Source organism: Nothoprocta perdicaria, unplaced genomic scaffold (genome assembly GCF_003342845.1).
Source record: "Nothoprocta perdicaria isolate Ctin4 unplaced genomic scaffold, notPer1 scaffold_149, whole genome shotgun sequence".
Lineage (NCBI taxonomy): Eukaryota > Metazoa > Chordata > Aves > Tinamiformes > Tinamidae > Nothoprocta > Nothoprocta perdicaria.
The window spans coordinates 553,307-566,803 of NW_020454638.1; the positions used below are offsets into that span (position 1 = coordinate 553,307).

The 13,497-nt window shown below is 44.0% G+C and overlaps 1 protein-coding gene across 3 annotated transcripts in view; it reads right to left on the minus strand.

Moving 5' to 3' along the window:
* ARSJ (arylsulfatase family member J) overlaps nt 1-13,497 on the minus strand; it is a 36,469-nt gene that overhangs the window by 17,807 nt on the left and 5,165 nt on the right. Inside the window, exon 1 of one of the 3 annotated variants that reach the window (XM_026034623.1) lies at nt 13,254-13,441. The exons of 1 other annotated variant lie outside the window; for it this stretch is intronic. In XM_026034623.1, the coding sequence (XP_025890408.1) occupies nt 13,254-13,291 (38 nt within the window). In that variant the 5' untranslated portion in view covers nt 13,292-13,441. Of the gene's footprint in view, nt 1-10,723; nt 10,820-13,253; nt 13,442-13,497 lie in introns of those variants that run through there. One more of the 3 variants, XM_026034624.1, reaches the window with a different exon arrangement.

Sequence of the window (13,497 nt, forward strand, 5' to 3'; positions counted from 1 at the left end):
TTTTTTTTTTTTTTCTTTTTGGTCGCTTTCTTTAAGCCAACTAGTGCGGCCACACACATTTGCTGCCAATAGATTGGAAGTTCAAGTGAGACAGCAAATTTATCTTCCATAAGAGAATAACTGTATAAAAACAACAGCTTTTACACCTCCCAGGAAMTATCAAATCTTTCCTTGGAGTTCAGTCAGCCACTCTTTTCCCTTCTAAATGGGATATAAGACAATTCTTTTTTAAAAAATGCTTCTATTAATACACATGAACACTTGATAGAAATCATTTTAAAAACAACTAGAGCTGTTCTGCCATGGCTTTTGTTTGGATATTCGTGCTCCAATACAGTAGTTGCACTTCACAAAAACTAGGCCAGACAGGACACGAGCAAGGCCGACAGGATCACCAGCACAGGCCGATGACAGTATTTTGTAAAGAGTTACACATTTTTGAGCACAGAAGTTACCTTTCTACAAAGTCTTTTCAGAGGGCTGGGTACCTTTATGGTACTTGTATATTTTGAATAGAAAAGAGAAAAAGAAAATCACTTCTGTCTTGTGAAAATTCTAAAACTCTCTCAATTCCACTAAATTACAGTCCTGGGCTCAGAATCTGTCCAATTTCCCTGGATATGTTATTCATGTTAAAGAAAAATGACCCAGAAAAATGTCATTATATGAAAAMCAGCAACTCCTGCCTGAGTGATAAGACATTGCTGCTTCCTGTGATGCTTAAGTGAAGAGACTGACAAGCTCCACTTTTTGTTCAATATAAACTTGGTGGTATCAATTTACTAATAAATCCTTTTTCCCTTCCTCCTCCATCATAATAAATCGTCCTTGAGAAATAGGAGGAGTAATTCTTACACACACTTAACGAAATTCAGTTTATTCCTGAAACCAAAATCCACTTCTATCTGGTAGCAGCTGGCAAGGCCATTTAGTCAGATGCAAATGACAGTAAAGGTCACAGAGCTAATAAAAGTAGATATTAGTCATCGCAGAGGAAACACCTGGAACATGCCTGAACGGCCATCCCTAATCTTTAAAACCTAATGAGGCCCCACCAGTAATTACAGAGAAGAAAACCTTGCTCTTCAACTCCATCTATGTCTGCTTCAAAAGAGCTGAAGACTCCAAAATGTCGTTTAAGAAAATGCCTCCAAAATGTCAATGAGGAGAAACTCATCTTCCTACTAAGTCATGAATTTGCTCCTTCCTCAGCAAAGCGGCTAAACTACCATGGATATTAAAAAGCGTAAGTCCCTCTATCACTAAGTTACTGTCAGGAGCCCTACTGGCATAGTAATTTTGGGCACTTTTATAATGTTTATGAGCAGCTCAGTCTAAAACACAGACTTTTTTGGTGAGGAAACCTACTCGAGCAACGTTATCAAATCCGTAACGGACACAAAAGACTCTGGGGTCACCTCTGGAAGAGGGGGCTGCAACTCCAACAAGGCTGGCCTGGTTTCCTGCCTGGGACCAGCCTGTGGAGAAGAGCCTGTCCACTAAGCTGGGATTGTTTCTYGCCTTGTTTCTTCAGAGAAATATATAGAGAAAAGAAAACTTGCTCGGACAACCAATCTACTCCTATCTCCATTCACAGCTACAGGTGAGATCCAGGAGCACACCAGCATACCAGGATACAACATCATGGTTTATATGATGCTGTGCTGAACAGAACACAGATACTTATCTGATTAACTATGAGTTAGGAAGAAAAGGGAGAAGGGAGAGCTGGAAAGAAAAAGTCCAAAACAAACCCAGCAAGGCAGTAAAAGCCAAAATTTGAAACGTGAACATACAATTTCCAAATGATTTTCTCAAGTAATTCTGAAAACAGTCAGTAAAACACTTCAGGTTTCAACAAAGAATTTGGAATATATTTATGGAGCTTATTCTTCCACACTTAAAATACAACCTTGACGAATAAGAAGTAAAAGCAACCAAGTTCATTACATTTAGGCTATGACACATTTTTAAAATGAAATTTATACAAAGCAAATTTCGCTACATTTGCAGACTTTGAAAATGTGCTAGGAAAACTGCTGCATACACTAAGGAGAAGAGCATTAGAATTCAAAATGAACTTACAAATTGAAAGAACAGTTTAAATCAAACAGAAGGCATTTCACTAACAAAGTGCTACTTCATATTGGAATAGGTGTCCAAATAGATTTTTTTTTTCAGAAAAGATGAGAGGCTTCCTGTATTAACCAAGCTAAATATGAGCCAGTCAGGTGCAACTATTGTGAAAAACAAGCAAACAAATTTACAACAACAACAAAAAAAAATAAAAAAAAAAAATATTGTGCTAGTGGGATGTATAGAAGTGATTACGCTTAGGTGTAACATATGACACCCAGGAAAGGGAGGAAATGCATTTGCTGCATAGCCAAGCATTCAGACCAGAAGAGGGTCAAGCCTCAGACTTGGCTGCTCTCTGACTATGGCCTGGGGAGGCCCCAACTCCGGCACTTGCAGCCCTGCAATCCCAGCACGCGGGTGCAGCGACAGCAGCAAGCCCAGGAGCACAACGGGCTTCTTTCTGTTTGCCGACTGCAGTGTAACTGGAAAACTGCTGTTCTGCTGCCATCTCCTACACACGGGCAATGCAGAGGGAGTCGCACGCTCTCCGACACCCAGATGCTGTGGCGGGACCTTCTGCGGAGGCGAGCTCCTGCCAGCAAGGAGCTCACACGCTGCTGCTGCCTCTCGTAGTGCTCACTCAATGGGGAGAGAGTTTTAGCAGCCTTGGGATGGAGAAAGGAATAGCCAGTCAGCACTGGCAGAGCCTCCACCAGAACACCACGTCCTGCTGTGATGTCCCTTTGGACGAAAAATAGGCCCCACAGGAAAACAGCAAGAATCCTCAGCCATGGGCAAGCCAAGTTCTGCGTGCACACGTGCAAAGAGCTGATTTTGCTTGAGGAGAAGGGAAGAGCAGAGACATGATACTAGGATTTGGGCACACAGGAAATTACTGCATTTCTGCAGCAAAGGAACYTCTTCACTGGGCAATGAGCAAGAGGCTGCAAGCTCAAACTGGGACAGGATAGAGAGAAGGTAGCCAAATTTAAACTATAGAAGTGAAATTATAGCTAAGTCAGCTGAGAAAAACTTYAGAAATTGCTGAAGGATTCTGGAARCAAGTTTCTTCAGCATATTTCAAGAATATCTTTGTTACACTTTCCTATGGGAGAAGGGACTGGCTGGTTCACTAAGGCTGGAGGCCGCTGCGTTGCTGCAGGCGGCCGCGCGGCGCTGGGGCGGCCGGCCCGGCTCTGCTCGCCGCCTCCCAGGCTGGCCAGGACGGAGGCTGGGAGGCCCATTTGGAGGCCAGGGAGGCTGCCCAAGGTGGCCCAGGCACCACTCACTTCGGCACAGAAGCAGGGAGCGAGCAGCACCCAAGAGCTCGACGCGCAATTTGTTCCTGCTGCACGGAGGAGCCGCGTTTCACCCCGCGCCTGCAGCGCTGGCAACGTGCACGTGAGCACCACGCAGCCGACCCCACTGCTGCTGTGAGCGAGGGCTCAGCCCCRCACGCGGTATCTGCACATCTGCTCGCCCAAAGCACCTTGTTCTCGCAGCTGCTCACCCAAAGCACCTTGTTCTTGCAGCAAATTGCAAACCAATGTGTAAAGGAGTTTCCCTGTGCAGCTAGGAGGAGCGGCCGCAGCAGAGAGCTCCGTTCCAGGGCCCGCCGTACACCCGGGAAGCCTGTTTTGGTTTGGGAAGGTGAACTCCACAAGTGAATCATCTTGCCTAGATCTCAGATCACTTATCATCCCATCTCACGTCATATCTAATTAGAACCGCGAACTGTTTCCAAGGGCCTTGGGTTTGTTTGTTTTTTAAAAGCATTCCTAGGATTAACTAACTCTTGTAAAKATCTTTCTCTTTCTAGTTAGAATCACCTTTTCTACACAGCCTTAAAATGCTATACAGGTATAATGGTAAAGGCTAAATATTTAATATTTAATGGAAAATTGCCCCTGATAGAAGGGTTTTAAAGTGTTTTGAAAGATATTTTCAGACTTGTGCAAGGGGAACACTTTCACTACTGGGATCAGTTGTAATTAATCCATCCACAAAATAAGGCAAGTGTAAGTATGTTTACCTTACAGATGCAAAATTTGCCTGCATGCCAGCAACTGGTTAACAGGAACATAAACTCCGACTATGTCAGAAAGAAGCATCCAAGTGATGATGCAGCCTCTCCAAGCACCTCAGTAAGTGGAGGCAGGACTGAGGCACAGGATGATTCCTCTACTCCTTGGGAAGCAGAGTTGGCTTTTGATACAAAATGAATTTATGATGTTGATCCTTAGTTTTCTGAGGACCAGAAGTGTGGGAAAAGGATGGCATATCATTCAGCATACCATGTAGCAAACCATTTAGCAAATAAATGCTCTACTCTGATTTTTCTTAAGATGTTTCAGCCTGCAACTTGGATATTACAACCATCAAACAAAATAACCCACAAACTTCATTTTCMCTTAGCTATATAGGCTCACCATGGTTCATGGTAATGAAGTATACATTTTGTTGTTGTTGTTACTATAGTTAACCAAAATGACTCAATTGCACACAGGAAACRTATGTTGAATAATAAAGTGTGATCTTCTTTTGACAGTTTTGCAAAATGGAAAGCACTGTAGAGACTCGCACAACAGAGCTAAACATACACAAACAAAACCTTTAAACCAGCTTATTGGCAAAGATCATGTCAAGTTAATGAATGCAGTGAGAGAGAGACAGCAAGCACCAACTCAGACTATTAAACTCTGGTGCACTTCAAGGTTACACTTAGGAGAAGCAGGAACAGGAACAAAAAGACGCTGAAGGAAACTGCTTGGCTTCTAGTGCCTACATGGATAAAAGTCTGGGGTTTAGTAGAGAAAACTACACCSTACTGGAGCTACCTTTTCCCAGGGGAAAACAGCCAGGGTTTCACACGGTGGAAACACGATGTGCTATGCAGAGGGCTCGCACGACAACGGGAGCTGAAGCAGATCTGCCCAAGGTGCCCATGAAAATCCTCACACCTCCACAGGGCGGCTCTTTCACCCTGCCACCAGCTCTGCCCTGGCAAGATGCCTTCCCCAAAGTCACCCTGCAACCACGTGAAGCGGTTGCAAGCTGCCAGCTAACACACGGCACTAGAAATTACCATCTCCTAACAATAAAACCCCCTACCTAAACCATGYAATTGTCTCCAATGGAAAAAAGATAGGAACTATTGAAATGAACACTTACCCTTCAGCGCAGGGATGCCTCGTGCGGTTTCACTGTGGGAAGCACATTACTGCCAARGGGTTATAAAATGAAATCCGTGTCAGACTAAAGACTCAACAAGGCTTTAATGGTGCCAAACAGCATTACCTTAGCTCTTAATCATCACTTTTGACTGCATCATTTACAGCACGTGTGCCTAACGTTACCAAGATGGTSAAATACTCCTTGGTTTATCACACAGGCTCATTATTTTTCATCTTAAAAGAAACCTTTTACATTCTGTAACATAAATCATTCTATAATTCTAGGCTCCATAATACACRAAGACTGTAATTACATATATCTGATAGCAAGTTTTGCTTTGACTAAGTTCGACGTTTACTCATGTGCTCCAGCCCTCCAACTATCTTCAATTTTTCAAATTTGTAATTATCTCCTTCAAAGCAGATAGAAACTCACCTCTTAATGAGGGCTGATCATTACAGAGATTTTTGCAGAGATTAAAGAGATTGCAGAGGTTTCTGCAATAATACCTTAGTATCCATTTACATTTTATGTTTTAGGCAAACCTGCATCATGATTATATAATATTCTCTATCAGAGAAGAAATTGAAAATGCATAAATCAAGAGAAAAACACGCAGTATATCTATCTAAAAAACTCACCATGTTCTGATAAATTGATATTCTGAAACTAAAATGTAATGCAAACTACTGACTACATATTTCATGTTAATTACTTATTACCCATAGTCCTAACTGATTAGTTTCATATATTGTTACATATTGTTTAATAGCCAGTGATGCCACATCTTTTAAATAAAAAAATGTTGGTTTTAATATGATTCTTTCTCTGGGAATAATAGAAAGTTAACTTGCTCAGTCTTCTTGGATTTTTTTTTTGCACTTTCTCAGATGCTTGATGATCATCCTGCTGCTACTTCACAGACTCAAGGGGGGGGGAAAGCAGGAGGAAAGCAGGAGGAAAGCAGGAGGAAAGCAGGAGGAAAGCAGGAGGAAAGCAGGAGGAAAGCAGGAGGAAAGCAGGAGGAAAGCAGGAGGAAAGAAGGAGGAAAGAAGGAGGAAAGAAGGAGGAAAGAAGGAGGAAAGAAGGAGGAAAGAAGGAGGAAAGAAAAAAAAGCTGGGAAACCCCCTAGGAAGCCAACTAAATGCAATCAGAGGAATAACTAAAACACGTGACCCAGCACCCTTGGAATCTGCCCACCTGGAAGACAGACTGGTTCTTATAAAGCAGGAGGGAAAAGTAATTAAAACCTAAAATGGGAGGGGTCTCTACATGTTACTTTTAAAGTAAAAGCTAAATAAAAGCCAAAGCAATATATTTACAATACTGTATTTCCATATAATCAGATTAAAATATCACTAAGAAATAAGGATCGGTTTGTGGGTCTAGTATTATGTAATAGATATCATTAATTATTAGAATTAATAAAAATTCAATAATCAGTTACTGAGTTATTGCCAGGAGCCTGGTAGTCTGTCAAGATGTATTGCAAAGTCAGTCTTTTACTTACCGTAAACTGAGACAGAAGGAAGTTTATGCCTGATTCTATACATCTGCTGAAGTTTGGGACTTCAGGCAAGGATAAGACTTGAGGGACCTTCTTTYGTAGCTTTTTTAGTATCTTTAAAGCTTTCAAATACTGGAATAAGCACTTGGCAATTTATGTTCATAAATCTTGATAACTCAACACCCTAAACCCTAACCCCTAGTGGCCCCCTGCTCCTCAGGGATCATGAGCAACCAACTCCAAGCGCCACGGGCCGTGACAAGGCAACAGGGGTGCCCTGGCACAAGGGCTGCTACTGATGAGGAGTTCAACGGGGAAGAGGCCCTCTTTCAACAAGGAAGAGGCTTCTCTCTACGGATTTTCCTGTCTGCAGGTTGCAAATAAGGGCTGGGTGACCACAGAAGGCTGTCAACATGAACAATGTCCACTTCTTTAAATGCTTCTTATAGAACGGGTCTCTTCAAGTACACACCTGGGAAGATGGCAGCATTTCTAAAACATATAAAGGGCATCTTGGCACTTTGGGGGTGAGGAGCCAGTGACCGTCTGGCACCGTTCCTTAACGCACCGCAAAGGCAACCGAACTGGAACTCCACCAGAGGGTTCCTCTCATCTCCTACTGCGAGCCAGTAGGTCCAATTTTCCTATCTCAATCACAGACCACAAGTCAAAAGCCATTTTAGTCAAACCTCAGCGGTTAAAACATCTCTCAAATTGACATTAATGGGAATCAAGACAATATAGTTGTTTTATAAGCAGCAACCCTGAAGTATATATGTATATATACACACACACACGCTTTGTATATGTACTTTGCTCCTTGTACTCCTTGTTATATTTTAATCTTTTCAATCATTTTAATATTTTCAATCTTCCTTGCTGGTATGTTCATTCCTTTCCAAATATTTTCCTCCAAGTGCTTTTAAAGCAYATTAGTAGTTATGGGGATTAGAACCGACTTTGCGTCATTGAAGACTAAAAAGCACTTGACTAACTGGATCTGACCTTCTGCAGAAAGAAGAGAGGATAGAACAGACATGGAACAAAACCAGGAAAGGAAGTCCTTACATTTAGTTATTACTCCTTCTCTGCATCTTTCCAGGAACCCTCACACACTGCTTATATATGGACAATGTCACCCTAAGTGGAAGATCTATAACAACAGGACATGGAAACAGATACCTCAGATATAAGAACATGGAAAAAGATACCTCAACATCTTTGGCAGCAGTCCRACAAATTATGCTGAAAGAAGTGAGCAGAAGTAAATAATTACATACTGCTAGAGTTATGAAGGCCCGGAGGGAAAAAAAATGTCGAAAATTTTCAGAGAAAAATGAGGAGATGGAAAACATAACTCCTTGGAGAAGGCTGAAGTGAGGCTTTCGGCAAGCTGCTTTCTCCCAGAAGGGATCCCAGAAGGGATCCCCGCGGGCCGTTCCCGGCTCCACCGCCAGCGCTCTCGCCCCGTACCCCGGACGCTGCCTGTGGCCAACGCGGCCCTCCAAAGCAGCAGCAYGGAAGAAGGAGCTGGAAGGGAAGCATCCAGCGCCATCCTCTTCCCCAAGACAGACTCGGCTCCATTACATCATTCCTGACATATTTTTATTGTCTGTTCTTAATGACTGCTAATGAAGTAACTCAGCAATTCTCCAAAGCAAGCTATTTCTGTGTCACGGTCTTCATCATTGAAAACTTGTCCTTATTATCTAACCTGAGGTTTTCTCACTCCAGGAAGCCCTCCTGGAGTCCTCCTTGTGCCATCCACCCTGACACTGAAGCCACGCTATTCCCCTTCTCTTTGCTATAGATTTTAACACACTGTAATACTTATTATGTGCCTGCCCATTTTTCTCTTTTTTAGACCGAACAACACTCTTTCTTTTCATCTTTTCTCCACAGCTACCCTCACGTGGACGCTGTCCAAGAACACACACAGCTCTAGCAGAGCAATGCCCAAGTTTGGGCACAACAACTCCAGCCATGGAGCAGAAGGGTTGCTTCACACAGCTGGCAGCCCCCCCACTTAAACAAACTACTGCCATGTTTGCCCTTTGGCAGCACCRTGGCACTGCTGACTATTCACTGCATGATTCCCATAATCCCAGATACTTTTCTAAAGGAACTGCCGGATAAGCAGTTGTTCACCAGCAACTGCTTCCAAAGCTGTTATTCCTGCTCCTGCAGAGCATCTTCAATTTGTGACTGCTAAATTAATCCTGCCTTTTTTCTCCCCTCAGATTATTCCTCCAGCTTGTCCAGTTGATTTTGACTGTCCCCACAGTCCCACCAGACCTGGTGGTACATTTAATCAGCACGCTCCATTTCATCATCCAGCCTCTTAGCAAAACCACAGATCAAAACTGAACTCAGGACTGACAATTGTCAAAGTTTCTTTACTTCAAAGCTCATACAGGCACAGGCCATGCCTTGAGATATTGGGTTGATGCATTGTAGTTCTTCATTAGTTACAAATTAATGCATGAATATGACAGTGTCCCATGCATTTTCAGGATTTTTTTTTTTTCTTTTCTCTAGACCAAGCAATGAATTTCTGTGGAATATGCCTTGCAGCGTGGGGTTTCTATGCAGAACTAGATTCCTCAGCTAACTGTGTGTGTGTGCTTTGGGGCAGTGGGACTGCAAGTACCTGTCGAAGGGCCTGTCTTGTGCTCATGCATCTCACCAGGGTCTGGCTCTGGGGCAGAGGTTGCTGGATAGGTTCTATGCCAAGGAAGCCACAGGGTTAAAGCCCAAGGATCCTCTATTCAAGCAGCTGCTCCCCATCAGGTGGCCAAGCACCAGGTCCTCCGTGCAGGACCATGGCCCTGAAACACTTCCTAAAGCTGAGAGAGACCACTGCAAAGCCCTGCCGCAGCCCCGGCAGAGGAGGAGCAGAGCACGACACCCGCACGCTCACGTCAGGGCTGCGGCAGCGCACAGTGCTGCTGGGTCTGGCCGCGCGGCGGGAGGAGGAGGTCACCCCTCCTTTGGCAGGATGGCTTAGCTGGCCCGTGCGTCCATCATTCCCAGGAGAACGCACACGGACTGGCACTGCAGCAACAGATGCAATACTCACACAGCGCTAACCTACAAGTAATTGTTAAAAATAACACTGATTGAGTACACCTCATATATCATCTGCTTCTGCCTGGTTTAGATGGGCACATTCTGCAAACTTCTTTTCATCCCTGGGGAGAGAGAGCGGGGGAGGGGGAGGGGGGAAAAAAAGAGAAGGGCTTTGCTTCAATAGTTCTCAACCTCTTACATCTCTGCATTCCACCCATAATGCAGAGCTTATCCTTGAGACCAGTATAGGATTTCCACAACTCCCAAGAATTTGCTTTAAAAGGGAGCTCCAATTCTTTAGGGCTCTGTGTATCCCTGGTGAGGTGTCAGCTCCTGCTCCCACGCAGGGCAGGATCCTCCCTGCGGGGAGATCCTAAAGGATCCCAGCGCCGGCAGCTRGAGGGGCCAAGGCTGTGAGTGTGACGGTCAGCAGAAAACTAACGTGTGCAAGAGGGAGTGCTTGTCCCTTGCCTTCGTAATGCTAAAAACAGATATTTGTGTATATTGTGTCATTTCATTTTTCATTTTTTCCAATCAAGTAAGTATCGGTACAGCATATACAACTGAAGTGTATTATACCCTCCCCAGAACTGGGTTGGGCGCCCAAACACATGTTCATCTAAGCTTATAATCTTTGCCTCCGCCGTCCAAGGAAAAATGCCTCCTTTTAATTATAAATTTCAAAGTTTACTTAAAAGTGAAAGTCTCCATGTTTTGATTAGGTAGTGAGGCTAGAAACTTATGCAAAATGAGAAGGATGGCCAAAACCTCAAGAGGAGGGCATGAGAAAGCAGACAAGGGGGAGCAGAAGTGGCCACAAACACAGAGCTGCCAGCTCTTATGCCATRGTATAGAGGTATCACATGAAGGGAAAGAAAACAGCAACCAACCAACCTGACACTTTTCTTTAATGCTCTCTCCTGCTCTTCATTTGTTGTCTCGCATAGGAGAAYGACCAGACCAAGGACCTCTTTACTAGCGTAAATCCTAGAGGGACTACCTGGAGACCTGTGAAAAATGTAGAAATCTCAGTCTCTTTGCCTGAARTCTAACTTTCTTTTGGCAACACGAGTCAGTACTCCCTAATGGCTCCCATTTACACAGGTTCCTCTTTTTTCCTTACTTATTATGTTTATGTATTTATTTTTATAGATCAATGGGGTAATGATGTTTGGAACACACTAAGCACGGTGTGTGTCCTGGGAAGCATGTAGCATCCCAGGTGGGCCTTCAGTGGGCGAGCAGGACCTTCTAGCCCTGAACCAACATGCTTTGGAACTCAAAAATCAACTCCTCTTCTACTGGAAGAAAAGTTTTTGACTCCTGGCATTTTAATTATGGTACTTCTAGTAAGAAAGCATTAAAAGCAGCAACCACCAGTTTTTATCTTCAGCCAGAAGAACAGATAATAGTATCCTTCTGGATCTGCCTTGTTAATATTCTACCCAGACCTATTAAACCCTCACCATTTCCTTCCTTTATTTCTAAGTCATGCAAGGGAGTTCTTTTCCTCTGCTGCTCCCTTTTCCCAAAACAGAACAACAGGAAAAAAATGTTCCAATAGTTTCAGACCAGCTGACACTAAGAAAATAAAAATGCAGTATAAGCAAACTTTTTTTCCAATAAAAATGTTCCAGAAACAAAGTAGACAGAATTTCATAATTATTTCCTCCCAAAGAGCAGATGAAAAGAACTAGGTTCCTGAGAACATGTCCATTTTTTTCTTACATATATACACATACATCTATATGCATATTTACATACATAAAATACTCTATATTTAGTGAAGGATTCAAACTGTTAAATAGTTAATAGTTCTATTCCTTACTTATTTTTATTCCTTTCAGTGCTCAGATGACTCCTGCGGTGGCCAGGAGGCCAGTGCAGGAGCCGGGTTCCCATCCCGGGAAGCCGATCGCCSCGCTCGGCGGCAGCCACGTGAGTCACTGCTGCCACCGCGACGTCCCCGTGCAGAGCAGGGGCTCCCAGGCCGCTGTGACGTCCCCGCACAGAGCACGGGATCCCAAGCTGCCACGTGCAGGAAGCTGCCTACGTGCTGCTGGCCTTGCTCCCTGCTTCCAGCCCTTACAGGCATGTCACTGTATGCTTAAAAATGCTATCTTGACATATAAGATTCCCGTTCAAGTTGTTACTTCAGCTGCCACAGGGCRCTTCTATTCCTGTGAATGTGTCCCAAAAAAAACACACCTTCTTAGTCCACATCTGGAAAATAAGAGGCTAGGACTGGTGTTCTAGATAACAGGTCAGTTCTCTGGGCTGATTTCCCAGGTCCAGAAAGTCTGAGGACTAGACTGGGACCAGGAACCATGTTCAGCTCTACTGAAAGGACATGCAAGACAACAGGCCAGTTGMTTGTTTTATTTTACCATGTGCTTCTTTTATTAGCAGTGTTAACATTACCTTGTTCCTGTTTATACTTAAAGCAAGGAAAAAATAAACCAAATAATTCTTTTTCCTCTCATTTTGTTTTTGTTAAGACTTCCCTGTTCCTGTCAAAGTGAGTTAAGATAAAGAGAAATGAGGTGTTTTTGTTCCAGATCAATGTGTCCTCACTTGAGGTCACTTGGGAACTGTTCCCACGGTCCAGATGTGGCACCCCCAACTCCTGATCCTTATCAGCTCTCCCAGAAGGCTCTTAGATTGGGTAACAGCTCATCTACTTAAAGCATAACAACAAAACACAGCTGACCAGAGACAGCAAACAGCACAATAGCAACCCACTGGTTGCAGCATTTTGATGAAGCAAAGTGATGAAGTGTGACTTGAGAGAAAAGTTTCTAATTGTTCGCAACACAGCAATCACGCTGTGACGAGAGAGACAGAATTGCAGCTCAAAGGAACCTGAAAGGGCTTTTCAGATTTCCTGAGCTCAGCCACATGTGACTTGCAGTGGAATCATCACATAAATTCAATATAAACCTCGGAAAGAACTCATAGTAAGTCAAGGTTTGGTGTTGGCAGTGTTGCGATGTGCAGGCAGCAATTTAAAGAATTTAAAGAAGAGAACATTTCCCCTCCRCTTCGCTACCAAGGACTTGCCCTGCAACTTCTGCAACTCCACAGCAAGTCTCAGATGATCCCTTCCCAGTAAGAGCAGCATTACTTGACAACTAGCACGTACGTTAGTGCTGCAATAAATGCAAATCTGTTCCTATAATATTCCGGCAGGGTAGTTCACAGTCCTGAATTCTTAGTGGCTCACAGAGAGTTTCTACTGCATTACTGAGAAATGCACTTTAGAAAGTGCGTTTTGCTAAAGACTTCAGTGAATAAGAGAGGCATCTCTCTGGCTACAGGAGCAGAGAGAAGAGCTTCTAACCAGGTTCAGCCCCAGAGACCTCCAGTCCTTTCCACAAGGACTGGGTTTAAACTGGCGAGATCAGTGATGAAGCAGCAAACTTACTTTCCAGTGATAAATTGGCTTCGGGATGGCGTGCACATAGGCTGAACRTAGTAGTTCTCCAGTTTGACCCCTTCGGCAGCTAGCTTGTCCAGGGTGGGCGTCCTGATCTCCGATCCGTGGTACCCCACGTCTCTGAAGCCCTGATCGTCGGCCAGGATGAAGACGATGTGGGGCTGCGAGGCGGGCGCGCCGGCCCGCGGCTGCTCGCGGGGCGCGCTCCCCGCCGCCTCCGCCTGCGCCTCGG